At 37.2% G+C, this 20,584-nt stretch overlaps 1 protein-coding gene across 7 annotated transcripts in view; it reads left to right on the top strand.

Moving 5' to 3' along the window:
- Nucleotides 1-19,345, top strand: part of MAX (MYC associated factor X) — a 46,023-nt gene extending 26,678 nt beyond the window's left edge. For 3 of the 7 annotated variants that reach the window (XM_074290395.1, XM_074290397.1, XM_074290399.1), the window contains 2 exons: nt 16,356-16,485; nt 17,694-19,345. In XM_074290395.1, coding sequence (XP_074146496.1) covers nt 16,356-16,485; nt 17,694-17,881 — 318 coding nt within the window. In that variant the 3' untranslated portion in view covers nt 17,882-19,345. Of the gene's footprint in view, nt 1-16,355; nt 16,486-16,984; nt 17,070-17,693 lie in introns of all 7 variants that reach the window. The other 4 variants (XM_074290396.1, XM_074290398.1, XM_074290400.1 and 1 more) reach the window with 2 other exon arrangements.
- Nucleotides 19,346-20,584: the final 1,239 nt, after the last annotated feature.

The following is a 20,584-nucleotide window of genomic DNA, read 5'->3' as shown; positions in this document are numbered from 1 at the left end:
ATATGTATGACCCTACTTTCTTTGGTTCAGATATGAGAAAAGCTTTGGTGATGTCCAATCCCTTCACCATTCTTCCATGCTTATCATCACACTCATCACACATCTGATTATGAGAAACATTTAATTCCGCACTTTTTTCTCCTTTTTACTTGGCCTTTTTTTCCCCCCTCTTAAAACCTTCAGAAGGAAGTCATCTAACTCATATCCTGTGTCTTAGCTCCCTCAACACCTTGGGATATCTGACATATCAGATAGCCTTTTCCAAGTTACACAGATAAAAATGCCTTTTCTAGGTTTTTCTTGACTCTGTTTGGCTTTTTACCAGAAAAATTTACAATTCATGTATAACTTTTTTCCCCCCCATGTAAGATTATGCTCGATTTTGTAAGGTATGTTATACTTGGTTATGTCTTAATCTTTTGTCTTTGGTATATTATATTCCCATATCTCTCCAGTTTATATTAGGAGGCAGAAGATATTATAAGATTCTGTCTGACAGGTTGCAATATTTATTTTTTCCTTTGTCTTGGAATTTCTGAAATTTAACGGTGACATTCATAGGACTTTTTACTTTCGGAATTTATTTTTAGAGATGATTGGTGTATTCCTTATATTTTTGCTTTGCCTTCTGGTTCTAATAAATCTGGGCACTTTTATTTTTTTGAAGTTGTGTCCAGTCTTTTTTTTTTTTTTTTTTTAATTACTAATGAGTTTTCAAGAAGTCCATTAATCCTTTTTTTTTTCCTACACACAAATTCATTTCACTTCTGAGAGTAAAAAGATTAGGTGGGGACAGTTGGTTGATATAATAGAGTGCCAGCCCTGAATCAGGAAGGTCTGAGTTCAAATCTCACCTCAGACGCTTAACCATATCCTGGCTGTGTAACCCTGTGACAAGTCATTTAACCTCAATTGCCTCAACACACACACACACACACACACACACACACAGGTGTAGGCTACTAAAAGCTATTTTCTTGTATTTAAAAAAAAGTAATGTATCAGATATGTAGTTTGCATTTTGCAGGTTCTGTCATTTTAGACTGTTGAAAATATTTATATCAAATCTTAGTGTTTTAATGTGAATTTTCAAAATTTCAATTTCAACTCCTATTTTATTTTTTAGGTGCAAGGTGTTTTGTAAATTAAATTTTTTTGGCATTTTTTAAAATAATAGCTTTTTTTTTTCTAAATACATGCAAAGATGCTTTTCAATATTAATTTTTGCAAAATCTTGTGTTACAAATTTTTCTCCCTCCTTCCCCCATCCCCTTCACTTAGACAACAAGCAATCCACTATAGGCTAAATATTTGCAATTCTTCCAAATATATTTCCACATTCATCATGCTGCTCAAGAAAAATCAGATCAAAAGGTGAAAAAAAGGAAAAAGAGCAAATGCACACCATTACCCCCCCCAAAAAAGGTGAAAATGATATGCTTTGATCCATATTCAATTTCATGCGAATGAGATGGCTTGAAAATTTTCATCACAAATCTATGGGAATTGCCCTGAATCACCTCATTGCCAAAAAGAGCCAAGTTCTTCACAGTTGATTATCATACAATCATCTTGTTGCTGTGTACAGTGTTCTCTTGATTCTGTTCACTTCATATCAGGTCATGTAAGTCTTTCCAAGCTTTTCTGACATAAGTCTGCTCATCATTTCTTATAGAACAATATTCCATTACATTCATATAACATAACTTATTTGGTTAATTTTTACTAATGGACATCCATCAATTTCCAGTTCCTTGCTACTACAAAAACAGCTGCTAAAAAGTATTTCCCCTCTTTGATTTCTTTGGGATACACAACCAGTAGAGGTACTGCTGGATGAAAAAGTACACACAGTTTGATAGTCCTTTGGTCATATTTCCAAATTAATTTCCAGAATAGTTGGATCAATTCATTAGTATTCTAGTTTTCCCACATCCCATCTTGGCCAATCTGAGAGGTGTGAAGTGGTTTGGTATTTTATTTTTCTCCAATTATATATAAAAACTTGGTTGTGGTTAAAACTTTGGATTTCAAATTCTGTCACTTCTTTCTCACACCTCACGGAAGAAGGCAAGCAATACATTGTAGTCATAAAAAAGTTTCCATAATAGTCATGTTGTGAAAGAAAACTTAGATTGACCCCCCCCCAAAAAAAAAAACCCTTAATTAAAAATAAAATAATAAAGGTATGCTTCAATCTATATGTACGTCATCAGATTTAATGTGAGTACTTTGAGACTGTCCACAAAAAACACAAGTACTTTAAGTTTACTACTTTATGACAAATATATGTTTTTTTCCTAGTAACCTGACAAATTACCATTACTTGAGTTGAGTACCAAAACAGATTAGAGTACTTGGTCCCAGTGGAAAAATACTTCTCTTAAAATTAGAGTCTTTTTTTCCTTTTGTTAAAACCAAACCCACCAAATCTGAGAAATAGTAATCTTTCGAAGAACATCTTGATATGTATTGTCCAGATAAACATAGGCATCTTTCCAAAATTTCACAGTATCCATTTTCTTCACACAAACACAGGTCTTTGCACCAATAGTTCAGATGGAAGCAGTCCCATTTGCAAACAATCATATTTGCAAACTATATTTAACAAATTTAGATTGGAGAGGTGGTATTTTATAAAGGAGAAGCTAACTTGGTATCATTAACAGTTTTTTAAAATTATTTTTCTGTTAATGGCATACACAATCAAATAAAAATGCAAGTAGTGGGGGCAGCTAGGTGGTGCAGTGGATAGAGCATCAGCCTTGAATTCAGGAGGACCCGAGTTCAAATATGTCCTCAGACACTTAATACTTCCTAGCTGTGTGACCCTGGGCAAGTCACTTAATCCCAGCCTCGGGGGAGGGGGGGGGAAATGCAGGTAATGTTTCCAGCTTTATCAACCCTTTCACCCATCATTTCTGGGCAGTTCCTTTTCCAGTCCTCCAATTCTTAAATGATATTTTGACCCACTTTCCAGACATTTTTAAAATTTTAGCTATCTTCATTACCAATTTTTTTCACTCCTTTGATTTTGTTCTGATACTTCTTGCTGTTCCCATGTCAATTTATGTTTCGTCTAGTATGGTCTTTAGGAAATCTGTTATTTGGGTAAGGTTTATGTCTTTCTCTTTTATTTTTTTATTAATTTTATAATTATTATTTTTTTTGACAGTACATATGCAAGAGTAATTTTTTTTTAACAACATTATCCCTTGTATTCATTTTTCCAAATTTTCCCCTCCCTCCCTCTACTCCCTCCCCTAGATGACAAGCAATCCCATACATATTAAATGTGTTACAGTATAACCTAGATACAATATATGTGTGTAAATCCATTTTTCTTGTTGCCCGGTCAGAATTGGATTCCGAAGGTGTATAAGTAACCTGGGTAGAAAGACAGTAGTGCAAACAGTTTACGTAGTGCAAACAGTTTACATTCAATTTCCAGTGTTCCTTCTCAGGGTGTAGCTGTTTCTGTCCATCATTGATCAGAATATATCTTCTTTCATATGAGTGGAAATAGTTTCAATTTCATCATCTGAAAATTGTCTATTCATATCCTTTGACCATTTATCAATTGGAAAAAGGTTTGATTTCTTATAAATTAGTGTCAGTTCTCTATATATTTTGGAAATGAGGCCTTTATCAGAACCTTTAACTAAAAATATTTTCCCAATTTGTTACTTCCCTTCTAATCTTGTTTGCATTAGTTTTGTTTGTACAAAAGCTTTTTAATTTAATGTAATCAAAATGCTCTATTTTATGATTAATAATGATCTGTAGTTCTCTTTTGGTCATAAATTCCTGCCTCCTCCACAAGTCTGAGAGGTAAACTATCTATCCTATGTTCCTCTAAACTATTTATGATCTCATTCTTTATGCCTAAATCATGGACCCATCTTGATCTTATCTTGGTATTTGGTGTTAAGTGTGGGTCCATATCTAATTTCTGCCATACTAATTTCCAGTTTTGCCAACAGTTTTTTTTTTTTTTTTTTCAAATAATGAATTCTTATCCCAAATGTTGGTATCTTTGGGTTTGTCAAACACTAGATTGCTGTAGTTGTCCCCTATTTTGTCCTGTGTACATAATCTGTTCCACTGATCCACTAGTTTATTTCTTAACCAATACCAAATGGTTTGGGTGACTGCTACTTTATAATATAACTTTAGATCAGGTACAGCTAGACCACTTTCATCTGACTTTTTTTTTTTCATTTAATTCCCTTGAAATTCTCGACCTTTTATTCTTCCATATGAATTTTGTTGTTATTTTTTCTAGGTCATTAAAATAGTTTCTTGGGAGTCTGATTGGTATAGCACTAAATAAATAGATTAGTTTGGGGAGTATTGTCGTCTTTATTATATTCACTCGGCCTATCCAAGAGCACCGAATGTCTTTCTAATTATTTAAATCTGACTTTATTTTTGTGGCAAATGTTTTGTAATTTTGCTCATGTAATTCATGACTTTTCTTTGGTAGGTGGATTCCCAAATATTTTATACTCTTGACAATTGTTTTGAATGGAATTTCTCTTTGTATCTCTTGCTTTTGCATTTTGTTGGTGTATAAAAATGCTGAGGATTTATGTGGATTTATTTTGTATCCAGCAACTTTGCTAAAGTTGTGAATTATTTCTAATAACTTTTTATTAGAATCTCTGGGGTTTTCTAAGTATACCATCATATCATCTGCAAAGAGTGACAGTTTGATTTCCTCATTACCTACTCTTATTCATTTAATCTCTTTCTCGACTCTTATTGCCCAGGCTAGCATTTCTAATACAATATTGAATAGTAATGGTGATAGTGGGCAACTTTATTTCACTTCTGATCTTACTGGGAAAGATTCCAGTTTATCTCCATTACTTATTATGCTTTCTGATGGTCTTAAATATATGCTTCTGACTATTTTAAGGAATAGTCCATTTATTCCTATACTCTCAAGTGTTTTTTAGTAGGAATGGATGTTGTATTTTATCAAATGCTTTTTCTGCATTATCCTGGGGGTGATTTTATGAAGTCTTTTTGCTAATATCTTATTTAAGATTTTAGCATCAATATTCATTAAGGAGATTGGTCTATAGTTTTCTTTCTCAGTTTTCAACCTACCTGGTTTAGGGTATCAGTACCATGTCTGTCTCATAAAAGGAGTTTGATAGGACCCCTTCATCCCCTATTTTTTCAAATAGTTTATATAACATTTGGGGTTAATTGTTCTTTAAATGTTTGGTAGATTCACATGTAAATCCATCTGGTCTTGGGGATTTTTTCCTGGGGAGTTGATTTATAGCTTGTTCTATTTCTTTTTCTGAAATGGGCCTATTTAAGCAGTTTACCTCCTCCTCTATTAATCTAGGAAGCCTATATTTTTGGAGGTAGTCATCCATTTCACTTAAGTTATCAAATTTATTGACATAAAGTTGGACAAAGTAACTCATTATTTCTCTAATTTCCTCTTTATTGGTGGAATGATCCCCCCTTTTCATTTTTAAGACTAACAATTTGATTTTCCTCTTTCCTTTTTCTGATCAGATTTACCAAAGGTTTATCTGTTTTATTGGCTTTTTCAAAAAACTAATTCTTAGTTTTATTTATTGATTCAATAGTTTTTTTACTTTCAATATTATTGATTTTGCCTTTTAATTTTAGAATTTCAAGTTTAGTTTTTGGTTGGGGGTTTTTAATTTGGTCTTTTTCTAGCTTTTTAAGTTGCAGGCCCAATTCATTGATCTTCTCTTTCTCTATTTTATTCAAGTAAGCCTCTAAAGATATAAGATTTCCCCTTATTACCGCTTTAGCTGCATCCCACAAATTTTGGTATGATGTCTCACGTTGTCATTATCTTGGGTGAAATTATTAATTGTTTCTATAATTTGCTGTTTCACCCAGTCATTCTTTAAGATGAGATTATTTAATTTCCAAATACTTTTTGGTCTATTTACCCCTAACTTCTTGTTGAATGTAGTTTTTATTGCATTGTGATCTGAGAAGAAGGCATTTACTATTTCTGCCTTCCTGCATTTAATTTTGAGATCTTGATGTCCCAATATATGGTCAATTTTTGTATAGGTTCCATGAACTGCTGAGAAAAAAGTATACTCCTTTCTGTCACCATTCAGTTTTCTCCAAAGATCATACCTAGTTTTTCTAATGTTCTATTTACCTCTTTAATTTCTTTCTTATTTGTTTTATGGTTTGATTTATTTTAATTCTGAGAGTGCAAGGTTGAGATCTCCCACTATTATAGTTTTGCTGTCTATTTCTTCTTGCAACTCTCTTAACTTCTCCTTTAGGAAGTTAGATGCTATACCACGTGGTGCATATATGTTTAGTATTGATCTGGCTTCATTGTCTATGCTACCTTTTAGTAGGATATAGTTTCCTTCCTTATCTCTTTTAATTAGATCAATTTCTGCTTTTGCTTGATCTGAGATAAGGATGGCTACCCCTGCTTTTTTGGCTTCACCTGAAGCATAATAGATTCTTCTCCAACCTTTTATCTTTACTCTGTATCTCCCTGCTTTAAATGTGTTTCCTGTAAACAACATATTGTAGGGTTCTGACTTTGATCCAGTCTGCTATCCATCTCCGCTTAATGGGAGAGTTCATCCCATTCACATTTATAGTTAAAATTACTAATTCTGTATTTCCTGCCATCATATTATCCCCTGATTATGCTTTTTTTTCCCCTTGTCCCCCCTGAACCCCTTCCCCAGTATTGAATTTATGGATCCCACTTGTGAAGCGCAGCCCTCCCTTTTTAGTATCTCTTCCCCTTTCTTGTACCCTTCCCTTATTCCTCTTTTCCTTTTTCCTCTTCCCCCTTACAATGAGATGAGAGAGAATTCTCTGAAAAACAAATATGTCAATTATTTACTCTTTGAGCCTACTCTGATGAGAGTAAGATTCACACAATGTTTCTCCCCCTTTCTAAATTCCCTCAGATGTGGTAAATTTTCTATGCTTCTTCCTGGGATGTAGTTTCCCTCTTTTTATTTCTCCTTTCCCTTTTTCTGATACTATCCCCTTCCCTTTACTACTACCCTTTCTTTTTTTTTAATGTTGAATCAGTAAAATCAAATTATCCATGGGGACTTTCTGTAAATCCACAACAGAGATACAGTTCTCAAGAGTTCTTTTTATCTTTTTCTGCTTCTCTTGATTCTTATGGATGTAGATCAGATTTTTTGTTCAAGCCTGGTTTTTTTCTTAGAAACAAATGGAATTCCTCTGTTTTATTAAATGCCCTTCTTCTTCCATGGAAGAAAATGTTAAACTTAGCTGGGTAGTTTATTCTTGGTTGCAATCCTAGTTCTTTTGCCTTTCGGAATATCAGGTCCCAGGCCCTTCGATCCTTTAATGTGGAGGCAGCCAGATCTTGAGTGACCCTTATTGTGGCACCTTGATATTTGAATTGTTTTTTCCTAGCTACTTGCAATATTTTTTCCTTTGTTTGACAGTTCTGCAGTTTAGTCGCAATGTTCTGTGGAGTTCTTTTTTAGGGTCTTTTTCAGAAGGTGTTCGATGAATTCTTTCAACGCCTATTTTCCCTTCTGTTTCTATTATCTCTGGACAGTTCTCTTTGATGATTTCCTGTAAAATAGAATCTAGGCTCTTTTTTTCATCATAATTTTCGGGAAGTCCAGTGATCCTCAGATTATTTCTCCTAGATCTATTTTCCAGGTCTATGGATTTTCCCAGTAAATATTTGACGTTATTCTCCAGCATTTCATTTTTTTTTTTTTTTTTTTTTTTTTTGTTTGACTGATTCTTGGTTTCTCAATGAATCATTCATTTTTATTTTTTCAGTCCTCTTCATTCACATTTTTTAGTTCTTTTTGTATGCGACCAATTGAGTTTTTAAATGGATTATTTTGTTCTGTTGAATTTTTTTCCATTTCACTGGTTTTTTTTGTGTGTGTTTTTTTGTTTTGTTTTGTTTTGTTTTGTTTTGTTTTTGTTTTTGTTTTTTTAAGTGAGTTATTTTCTTTTTCCAAATCACAAATCCTACTTGGGAATTTTTTATCTTTTCCAATTCAGATATCCTACTTTCCTGTGATTTTTTTTTTTTAACCTTTTCCAGTTCACAAATTTTGTTTCCCTGCACCTCCTTTGAATTCTTTATTTTTTCCAACTCAAATTTCAGGACGTTGTTATTCTCTATCATAGCTTCTCTTTCCTTTCCCCATTTTTCTTCAAACTCTCTTAACTTTTTAATAGTCTCTTCTAGGAGAGAGTTATGTGGTGGGGGACAGGTATCATTCCCCTTTAGGATGTTATCTGGAGACTGTCTGCTGTTAGCCTCCTCGGGGTTGGATACCTGCTCTTTCTCTGTATAGAAGGTGTCAATGGTTTTCTTCTGTTTCTTACTCATTGTTAAAACTCTGTGGGGGCGGGGGGGGGCAGCTACGTGGCACAGTGGATAGAGTACCAGCCCTGAATTCAGGAGGACCTGAGTTCAAATCTGGTCTCAGACACTTAACACTTACTAGCTGTGTGACCTTGGGCAAGTCACTTAACCCCAGCCTCAGGAAAAAAAAACAAAAACAAAAGAACCTTTGTGGGGGTCTGCCCTTGGGTAAGAAATTTCCGGCTTCCACCCAGACCAGGGATAGGATGCAGCAATCCTGTGACTGGGCTAAGAGAGAGCTCTGGGAGAGAGAGTTCCCCTCCCCCTCCCTGGAAATGACTTGGAGGTGGTTAGCACGGCTATGTTGCAAGGAGTGCCCAGTGAAGGACCCCCACTGTGTGACCTAGCGACTGCCCTGAAGCTAGGGGCTGAACAGTGAAAGCGTCACAAACCCCAGCCAAAGCCTCCCGTGGTGCCATGGATATTAGCAGCTGACACAAAAAGCCCCTGTGCTCAAACCAGAAGTCTCTGCCTGGAAAGCACAGTCCCTGTTGCCGAGGTTCCCCTGCTATGGGAGTTTCGCTAATATGAGAATTTCACTGCCTCAGGCTGAGGCGCCCCCCCCCCCCCCCACTATGTGCATTAGAGGCTGCCCCAGGCTGTGTCCCCCGCTGTTCAGGTTCTTAACTGCCCCAAGGAAAAGCCCAGGACAGCAGAAGGCAGCTGCACAGCTGTGCCCAGATAGGTGTTAGGTCACTTCCTGTTTGGGGTGATTATATTTTCTGGCTTTTTGTTATAAAGTGGCTTTGATTTCTCTTCTGATCTGCTGTTTTATAAGCGGAGTAGAGCTATAAGACTTTGCCAGATTCCTCTATGTCAGTGGCTTCTCTGATCCCAGAGTTCTCCCCAGCCCATTTGGCACAGTGTGCTAGCACCTAGTCCAACTCTGTCTGTGTTGGTCTTTTTTTTTTCCTCCCCTCGGAACCGACCTTTTCTGACGAAATTCCAGATTCTCTTCGGCTGGTAAGTTGTGCTTCTAATCCTTGTTGTTTTTGTCAGTCCAGCGTTGTTTTTATCAGTCCAGCGTTATTTTTGAAGCTATTTTAACTAGTTGGTATTGAGGGAAGAAGGGAGCTTAGAAATTCGCATGTATCTTCTCCACCATCTTGGCTCTGCCCCTATGTCTTCCTCTTCTAAGCTATTTATTTTCCTTACAATTCATTCTTTCAAACCTTTTCCTGTTTCCACACCTTCCTGGGCTGATTTACCTTCACTACCCAGGATTAGGCTTTTCCTGAATCTTTATTTTATTTTTTTTTTCACCCTTTATATTTTGTACAAATATTTCCTGTCTTAACAGAGTGATTATTTTTGTTTGGTCTACTCTCATTTTCAAGGAGGCATTACTTGGTTGAGATTTTCTATTTTCTGTTATAACCTATTTATTTTCCTTACAATTCATTTTTTCAAATTTTTATTTCATTTTTAAAACCTTGTTTTGTATCTTTTAAGTATTTATAGAATTCTTATGGAAAGTCCATTTTTTCTCTTTGCTTCTGTTTGCTGTTATGTAGTTCTTCTAGATTGGATTTTGGGATGTCTCTTTGTTAGAGGAACTCTTAATGTCAGCACTTTCTTAGTTCAAGTTCCATTTTGGGAGTAAATGAAGTGCTTGTAAGTTATTTAACAATTAACAAAAAGGAGTTCTACTTTATCTTCACACAGCAAGAATATGTAAAAAGAACACAATGGTACTAACCCTCAGCTTTGAAAGAGATAACCAACCTTCCTCACCTCACATCTGATCAGTAGGTCATCCTTTTTTGGGGGAAAATTCTTGTAGCAGGAAGAAAGGAGGAAAAGAAACATGGCTTATCCTCATCTTATGCAACACTGATAGATAATAGTTCTGTTCCACTCTGGATCTGTAATTCTTTATAGTGACTGGTATCCTCTGTTGATTGATCTTTTAGCCTTAGTTTCTGAACTGGGCTTTTGTATTAGCAGTTCCTATTGTACTTCCAGTCAAGTGAGTCAGTTGTGCTTGAATTTGACCTGGGTTGTATGGGTTCCTCTACTAACCCAGGGTGTGTCCATACTATGGTAGGTTTTGGACCTTCCTGGATCTTTAAGGTTTAAAGTGCTGCATCTTAATCTTTTATAACCCAAAGAGCTATAAAGCTGTACATACCCTTTGACCCAACATTGCCACTAAGGAAATCATAAAGGAGGGGAAAAGATCCACATGTACAGAAAATGTGTGTAGCAGCTTTTTATGGTGGCAAAGAATTGGAGAATGAGTAGATGCCTATCAATTGAGGAATGGCTGAATAAATTGTGGTATACAAAGGTAATGGATTATTATTATTCTATAAAAAATTATGAACAAGGTGGTTTTTGAAAGGCCTGGAACAACTTCCACAAACTGATGCTGAGTGAATCAAGCAGAACTGAAAATACATTGTACACAGTAACAGAAGAATATACAATGATCAACTCTGAAAGACTTGGGTTTTCAGTAGTTCAGTGATCCAAGGAAATCCCAATAAATTTTAGATAGAAACCACCTATTTCCAGAAAAAGAAATAAGGAGCCTGAATGTAAATTAGTATATGCTATGTTCACTTCTTTTTTTTTTTTTTTTCTCTTCCATAGTTTTTCCCTTTGGTTCTGATTTTTCTCTCCTAACATAATTCATAAAGCAAATTTTTAAAATAGTAATTTAAAAAAAAAAGTGCTGGATCTTCTGGGCTCTTAGGTACAAGACACTCAGGATAAATAACACTAGAGCTTGGGATGTCCAGTTCTGAGCACAACTATTCACACTTCCAAGGATCCAATATGTCCTCACCATCTTGGGGCATTCCTGTAGGAACCTTCCACTCTTGTTGCCTTGGAAATGAAAGCCTTTGCTGTCTCTGGCCATGCTTGGGAAGCTTACATCTTACTTACTGTCTCTATCCTTTCTAGCAGGCTTTTTAAAATTGTTTATGGACTTCCAACTGACTATGCAGTCTGGGATAGAAGTGAATTATTGTAGGATTTAGTCTTGTTGCTATTTTAGGTTTTTAGGTAACTGTAGGTATTTAGGGGCTAGGTTGGTCACCTCCATTCAAGTTGTTATCTTGGCCAAAATCGTTTCCCTCACTTTCTAGAACTCTAGGGCAATGATTAGTGAAGACAGAAAGTGTTACCTGTTATTTCCATTCCTATTTCTATGCTTTGGGATAACATTATAATTGACTGAAGAATAGGGAAAGTTTTGTTGTTCATTTGTTTTTAACTTGTGTCTGACTCTTTGTAACCTATTTGAAGGTCACAAAACAGAGATACTAGAATGTTGTCTCATTTCTTTCTCCAGCTCATTTGACAGATGAGAAAACTAAGGGTCACACATCTAATAAGTGTCTGAGGCAGACTTGAACCCAGGGAGATGAGTTTTGCTAACTTCAAGACCTGTACTCCAACCACTGTGCCACCTAGCTGCTTATAAATTTATTGAGTCTGTTCCAGTGGACTTAGCCTTATTTTGGAGGGTTGCAGAATTTTATCTGAATTTCCAAGGCCCAGAGGCTCATCACATCACACAGATGGCCATTATGTAGATAGCTTATAAGAGCTTATGGGGCATTTGGATAAGGGGCTGCATGACTCAGGGAAGACAAGTCTGGACCATTGACAAAATAAGAAGTTGCATTAATTCATAACCTAAATTTCTGACTTAATACTGTCCCAAGATTATGCAGATTCGTAATACATGCTGTTTGTGAAGAAAGAGTGAGCCAGGTTAACATGCAGTTGGGGTTTCTATTTAGAAGTTGGGCTACAGATAAGTTCTGATGGCCAGACAACTACTTGCTAAGAATATATCTGAAGTTTGTGCAGTTTGGGATAACACATTTTAGAAAGAACATTAACAAGGTAGAAGAGCACATAAAGCAAAGCACATTAAGGATAATAAAGAGGTTAATCTCTACTGTACAAAGATTTTATATGAGGCCTTGGAGACAAGGATTCAAAATGATAACTACCTTCCAATAACTCAGTGTATGTCATGAGCAAGAGGGACTAGACTGGACCTTTGGGTTAATGAGTACAAGCTAGAGAGGCAAATTTCAACTTAATATTAGGAAAAAAACCTTACAAACTAGAGCTTTCCAGAAATGGAATGATGTTCTTCATGAAGTGGTTAGCATTACATCTGGAGTTTAGTAGAGAATGGATGAGTTCTGAGGTCCTTTCCTCTCTGTTTCTGTGTAATTCTGTATTCACTGAGCTTAAATTTTGTGTTGCTGTTGAGTTATTTCAGTCATGTCTGATTCTTCATGGCTCCATTTGGATAGATCCTGGAATGGTTTGCCATTTCCTTCTCCAGTTCCTCCAGATGAGGAAACTGAGGCCAGTAGGGTTAAATAATTTGCCCAGGGTCACACAGTTAGTAACTAACTATCTGAGATATGATTTGAATTTGGATAAATGAGCTTTGCTGACTTCAGATCCAGTCCTGTACTCATTTGGCTGCCCTGATTCATTTTATTATTTATTAATCAAAAATTTCCTTTTAACATTGGAGAGCCACATCTGAAAAGCTATATGCACAGGACCAAAGCAAATTTTTTTTATTTCACCCTATTCCCTCTCCCACTATGAACCTTCTCTCTGCTCCAGCCAGATTGGTCAGTTACTGGCAATTTCGGAGATTCCATTGCTGGATCCTGAACCTCAGTTATCTCTTTGTCCCACTTCCCAATTATCTGTTGTTATATCCTAGTGCCTTTAATGATCCAACTCTTGTTCACCTCCTACAGTGAAGTCTTCTCTCATTAACTGAAAAAGAAGTAATCTGAATTTCTGTAGTTTTATTGTTTCTGCCATCAATGGACTAGTTATCTCATTGATGTGAGCACTCCTGCTATTATTGTAGATAATAGTTGGGCCATTTCCTTTCATCCTGTGTAACTTTTATTCTTGTCTTTCCATAAATTTTCCACAATATATCTATCTACTTAGTGTTTTGGAGGCTTTCCTCTAGTTCTTTTAATGTTAAGTAAGCATCAGGGGATCATAGATTTATAGAAAAAAGAAACCTCCAATTTCTATTACCCTCATTTTATGGGTGAGGAAACTTAAGGTCCAAAGATGTTTTTAGCCCACCTTCCTTTACAGTCATAAATTTTTTTCTGATGGCATCCTTTATGTACTTTATTTTATGCAATTCTTGGTTGGTAGTATATTGTAGCTATCCAAGTTTACCATGATCCTTTGGAAACAAGAAAAGGAATTAAGCCACTACTTTGTGGCAGGAACAATTCAAAGTGTTTTGCAAATATTACCGTTTTTGATCCTCCCAAAAAACTTAGGTAGGTGCTATTATTGTCATCATCTCTGTTTTATAAAGGAGGAAATAGGCTGACAGAGCCTTTGCCCAGGGTCACACAGCTGAAGGTGTTTGGAATCAAACTTGGATTTTCTTGGCTCCTGATTCAGGACTTTTTCAGTGTCCTGTCTGGTTTTCTCAACAGTAGCATTTTATGAATTGACACTGTACATCTTGAGAAGAAAATTGCTCTTCAGGGAGAAATTTGTGTCTTTTCAACATTTTTTACCCACTTGATTTTTCTTATGTGGATAGGTCAAAAACTTTTTTGAATTATTATGTATTGGAGATCTTTTCTTAAACCAACAAGAGATAAGAGGCAGTTACAGAAAGTTAAAAAATTAGATAACTGATTACTTGATTATATATCTCATTTTGGAGGCTTGGCAGCACAATGTTAGCAAAAAAGAGAAACATCTAAAGGATTTCACCATGTATAAGGGATTCCTCCTTCATTTGGAGTCTGCTAGGCATTCATTATGGTAGTGGAACATCTGTATAATTTCAGCATGATACTTGGAGTACATTTAGTTATGTTAGTTATATGATTATTATTCTTATATTGTATGATGATTCATTCACCCAGCAAGCATTTATTTAAAATGTCTATGAATTTCCAGGCACAGTCTATTAATCTATTCAAAGGAAACAAGATGTATACAGAAAAGTAGATACAAAATAAATACAAAGCAGTGACCTCTGGGAGTAGAGGGCATTGGGCAGCCCCAGAAATTTAGAAAAGATCAAGTTAGGCTTCTTTGTAGTAAGTGGTGTTTGAATGGAATTGTGAAGAAAATTAGGTATTTAAAAAGGAGAGGAAAGGATTTATTCCAAAGATGGTGAACAGCCTGTGTAGAAAGAAATGGAAGTAGGTCACTTAGGCCAGGTTAGCTGGAATATAAAATACAAGGAGAGTAATACATAATAAACTTGGAAAGATGGGATGAAGCCAGAATATAAAGGGTTTTAAGTGCCAAACAAAAGAGACAAGAGGAGCTACTAAAGCTTCTTAATTAAGGAAGGAAATGGTGATATGGTCAAATCTGTGCTTTAGTAATATCAATTTAACTGCTTTGAAGAAAATATATTTAGATGGACTTAAGGCAAGAAGACTTATTGCTTTAATCTAAGCAATAGTGAATGAAGCCTGGGGGTAAGGGGTCATGACCATGGGGAGAAGAGCTTAAGATCAGAAAAATGTTGTGGAAGTAGACTTAGCAGCAGAATGGATTTGAGGTGGGAGAGGAAAGGAGGTAAGTCAGTTTGGAGTTCAAAAATTTGGGTGATAAGAGTGCCCATAGCCAGAAATAGAGAAATAAGGGGAAAGAGAAGGGTTTGGTGAAGGGGAGGGGAAATAATCCATTCTGCTTTGAAAATGTGGAGTTTTTGACCTCCATTTGGAGATAGTTTGTGATGCAGGAATGGAACTTAGGAAGACTATTTTATTTGCACATATACATGTTTCTCCCAAATAAATTTTAGTGCTCAAGGAGGTAATGAACAAGATTTTAATATTGTTTTAAATGCCTTAAAGTGCACTTTAAATTACACTCTCAATTTTTGATACTCAGTAATGAATGGCTTTGGGGGTATAAAGCAGGAAAGCCAGATCTAATTGCAGGACCTTATAAGCCATCATATAGGTTACCATATCCTGTACTTCCTTTTGTTACCCAGCCTGAAGATTTATAAACTGACCTTGTCAATATTTCCTAAGAAAATTTGGTTTTTGAAAACCTGAGACATGTTTAGTAACTAGTTATGTTGCTAGATTTCCAGAATATTTCATTGTCCTAAGAAGTATTCCTCCTTCCCACTGTTACAAGTAAGTACTCCATTGAGCAGTGATCTTTGCTTTTACGCTGTGCTACCAGCTTAAAATTAAATTCTGTGAAACAACCTGGGAGAAGGTAGCTTTGAAGAATTCCTGCATGTTTGCAATCTAAAAGAAACCTCCCAGCCAGATTGAACACCATTAGCCTAGTAATTAATTCTTCTGGCAAGACAGTGCTCAGATCACCCAAAAATCTTGGTTCTGTAATTTATTACATTACCCACACCATTATCATCACCACCTTTTCAGGTACTTTATATTTTCACAGAATTGATTTTTTTGGGGGGGAGGGGCTGGGAGGTTAGATATGATGTTGATTAAAAACCACAATGCCAAAAAAAAAAAAAAAAAAAAAAAAGAACATTGCTTATTTTATATATTTTGGATACAAGTAATCATATTTTCCTTTGAAAAATTTGGCTGAGCCCTGAGAACTTATTAGAACAATTTTATGTGCTTTCTTAGCCCAAATAGCTCTATACTGGGTCTGGCTTCCTTTTTATGGGAGAGAGCCACAGTTTTATTAAAGAGTGACGAGGCTCCAACAGCAAATATCCTAAATGATCATTCATTAAAAGCCCTGGATATAGCTGACCTTGGGAATTGCTTCTCCATTACATAGAGACACCCTTAAATGAACCACAGATTGTTGTGTTCATTTTATTTAACTGCACTTTTAGCCTCTCCATGACTCTGCAGCCACTGCTTCTGCTACATAAAAAACATTTTGTTTCATCACTACCATGGACTAGGTCTTTATTTTGTCCCCTGTGCTTTTCTCACTATTGCAACAGGCATCCCGGGCCCAAATCTTAGATAAAGCCACAGAGTACATCCAGTATATGAGAAGGAAAAACCACACACACCAGCAGGATATTGATGACCTCAAGCGGCAGAACGCTCTACTGGAGCAGCAAGGTGAGCATCTCAGGCACTGGGGCGGCTGGCCCTCTTCCTTTGCCATGGCTAGCTGAGGGCCATCTCATCTGCGCCGGGATCAAAACCAGTTGTGGAAAATTTAATAAGCCTCATACCTGGATCTAAAGAACTATATATTTGGGATATAGAGCCTGAGAAAGGAACTTGTGTTGCCTATCCAAATCTATAAGACTGTGAGGAGACAGGGGTGACTAGGGAATTCGACCCTGGATTAGAAGTTTTTGTCTTTTCTGAACTGGAGCCAATCATTTCCCAAATCTGTGCCTTATTTGCCCTGTCAGCAATCAGAGGCACCAGCTGTCTGTTAACAACTTTGAGGTCCTTGGATTTAAATATATGTTGTAAGTACCAAAGCCTCACAAGTGTTCGTTAACAAGTGAGCCCACTCCAGTGTAAATAATTGTCCAATCAGGGCAGCAAATGGGCCAGGTCCCTGCTGTTGTCAAATGCTCACAACCGCCTTTTCCTATAACCACAGGGGAAAGCGAGAGCTGATCAAGTTCTTTGTTCCTGGGGAATTCACTTCTCTTCCTCCCTCATGGAAGATGCAAGTAAAAGGAAATGCAAGTAACCACTTGGGTTAGAAAAATGCAACATCAAAAAAAAAATGGGTTCTTAGCATTCCAGACTCAGACAAGCTGAGCTGGGGCCTGGGAAGTGGGGGGTATTGGTGGGGAGGCACCAAGCTGGACAGCCTGCATGTGAGGGGTCTGTCAAAGGGCTCAGGCACCATGTGTGGTGAGATGCTTCTGAGGGCTCAGATTTTCATAACAAGAGTCTTTCCTGGTAGGGGGCTTAGCCAAAAAAATTTTTGGCTCTCATGTCATCCTTTGCTGCTGTTGTGGATGATATAATCAGAACTGATACAATCTTTCTCATCCCTGTCAAGACTGCCATTGGTGGAGATCCCAGCTGCTTTTGTCTTTCCATTGCTGGTTTCCACAAGGAGCTCCATACTCCTGTCTTTGCAGTGTGCTTCTGTGACAGGGCTGATAACACTGCAAGCCTTCTCTCTAGAATTGTTTGGGAGGGGAGGGACATCTTCTAGAAGGGAATACTGCTTCTGAACCACCCATAGACTCGGGGATTAGCAGACCCTTAGGAAGACCACAAAGGACCTTGAATCTGAGCCATCACTTGTGGTTAGCCTGTAGAGCGCTTAACATAGTCCTTGTCTTGCCTTTCAGTCCGTGCACTGGAGAAAGCGAGGTCAAGTGCCCAACTGCAGACCAACTATTCTTCTTCAGACAGCAGCCTCTATACCAATGCCAAGGGCAGCACCATCTCTGCCTTCGATGGGGGCTCTGATTCCAGCTCCGAGTCAGAGCCTGAAGAGCCCCAAAGCAGAAAGAAACTCCGGATGGAGGCCAGCTAAACAGAGCAGGCCAGCAATAAGAACTGTCTGTCTCCTCCATCGTCTCCTCTCCCAGTTCATCGTTAGACCCCTTCAAGCTGTTTTAAAGACTCTTTATTTTCTTTTCTTTTTTAAAAAAATAGAAGCTCTTGGACTGCAGCTTTCATCTTCTGCCTTTTCCCTTCAGCAACCTTCTTCCCTTACCATGAATTTTTAAACCAAAACATCCCAACTTGGCAGCTTTTTCTGTGGAGGACAGACGGACACACCTCTGAGCACATGCTGCCCCTGACCTCCCCAGCCAGCTCCTCCCACCTTGTGGGCATCATTGCCCAGGTGATTTCTCTGCTCACAGGTCTCCCTTTCCTCTTCCCTACGTCTTTGTCCCCCGTCCCGTTCCTCTCCCTCCCTACCCCCCCCCCCCATTTGATAGACTTTGTGAATCTGTGAACTGCTCAACTTTTAGAAGATGACCTGTTTGGAATAATCAGAATTACCCAGAATTTTTTTTTTTTTAAGAAAAAATTTTTTTTCTAAAAAAAATTTATTTATCACTCCTGCTGAAGGGTTAGGTTGGTGGAGAGTTTGTGGTGGTGAAAGTAAGTGGAGACATCTATGCAGTCTGGTGTCTTGGGTGTATTTCACTCCTGCTTCTCCCAGTTCTCCCTACATGGAGTTGGGAAGTTCAGCCAGCTTTTTTTTTTTTTTTTTTTTTTTTTTTTGCCCAAGTTGCCGGCATTCAGGAGGGTCATATGACACCATGTGGTATGTATTTGGAGACTGCAGTAGGGAAATATCAGCCACCAGGGGATTGATTTTTCTTTGGGGGGGGAGGGAGGGAAGGCAGGGACAGAGGGAGTAGAGAAGGGAGGGTTAGGGTTGGGGGGAGGAGTGCATTTTTTTGTATTAAGGGCCAGTGATGATGTTTTGATATTTATTTCCTGCTACTGAAATTTGAATCCAAGTGGACTCTCCTATTCTGATGATGTCGGTATTGCAAAGCGACAGATTCATAAAGTAATGATCAAATCTTCCTTTGTGTGTGTTTCTAAGAAATAGAGCCAACTGATTTTGTATATAAATACCAAGAGCATCTTACCTGGTACTAAAAACCACAGACTAGTTCAGGCCCCTTCTGTTTCTCTTTTTCCCTTCTGTTTTGGAACCTCTCTCCCATATATGACCTGGCCCTGGTTCTGGCTATGGTCAATAGGTTCCTGTGAAGGGTTTGTGTGTTAAGCCTCTTTTTTTTTTTTTTTTTTTTTTCCTTTTTTTCTTTTTTTTTGGGGGGGGGGAGGGTGGTCTCTACCCTACCCTGTTCTGGCGTTTGCTGATCTCTAGTGTGTACTATGTAGTCTCTGTCCATGTTTAATTCCATTCCATGGAAATAAAAAGTATGTTGTACATACTGCCTAAGAATTGTCTTGCAAGTTAAGGCTTCCCCCTTTACTATAAGACTATAAATAAAAACTTATTTTATCCTTAGTGTGATGATGTCTTCTTGCCATTTTGAAGTCGAGGTGGTTTGGGGGATAAAAGCTTTTTGCTGCTGTCTCCTGATGCATATTTAAAGATTTCATCTGCTTCCATAGCTTTATGGTTGTAATGCTATGATCAGTAAATTATTCATAGGCTAAAATGCTGTTTGTTGTTCTGTGGACTGAACTTAGGCACCAGTTCTAAACAGATAGCTGTTGGCAGTCATATGTTTGAGATGAGGTATTTTGTCACTTGTCCACTGGACAAAGAATCCATTCAGAATTTACTTCTTGACCCAACACTGAGAGGCAATCAGGAATGACATAGAACTGCAGACAAAATTACTTGGCATCCATCCTCCTAAATGTCTCCTTTTCTAAAGGAAGATGGCTCAGAATACTGGATTGTGCTATAGAACTCATTTTAGAAGACTGTTGATGAGCTGATACACATCCCAGAAGAGCAGTGAGGGATAGTAACACCGTGTTCCACAAGGATCAATTAAAGAAACTAGATTTGCTTTTTGCCTGCAGAAGAGATCTTAGTAAGGACATGATAACTTAGCTGTTATTTCGTATTTGGAAGGGCAATCATGTGCAAGATAAATTCAACTTATTCTGCTTTTCACCCTAGATATTGGATATTATATAAAGGGATATTTTGGATATTGACATAAGGAAACTCTGAACCATTAAAACCATTCAGATGTGAACTGGGCCATTACCTCAATCTGAAGCCTGGATGACGGCTTAATAAGAATGTTGTAGAGAAGATTGCAGAGAAAGTACAAGTTATACAAGTTACTTCTAGAGCTTAATCGTGAGCCAGCCTCTCCAGTATCTTTCTACTTCCAGAAGATCTTAAGGCATTGAGAGTACAGATACTTGCCAGCAGCTGAAATGACAGCAGTGATGTCATACATATATAACCGCGTTAAGAAACCAGCACCAAACTGTACTCATCTAACCGCAGAGTAAGATCATAAGATTTAAAGCTGGCAAAGAGACCTTAAAGTTCTATTCCAGTCACCCCATTTTATGGTTAAAAAAAAAAAAAAACTGGCTCAATGGGAGAATTTGCCCAAGCTCAAATAAATCACTGCTGACTTAGGAAACAAAAAGGCTTGGCTGGTATTTGTTGCCCATTTAAATTATTGCTCCAGGTATTTCTAGGTCTAGAAAAAGAAACTTCTCTTTAGATTGCATAAAAAGGTAAGAAATGCTCATTCAACCATCATGAATTTGT

Source organism: Sminthopsis crassicaudata, chromosome 2, assembly GCF_048593235.1.
Source record: "Sminthopsis crassicaudata isolate SCR6 chromosome 2, ASM4859323v1, whole genome shotgun sequence".
NCBI lineage: Eukaryota > Metazoa > Chordata > Mammalia > Dasyuromorphia > Dasyuridae > Sminthopsis > Sminthopsis crassicaudata.
The sequence above is the reverse complement of the archived record's forward strand: the minus strand, read 5'-3'. Positions and strand labels throughout refer to the sequence as shown.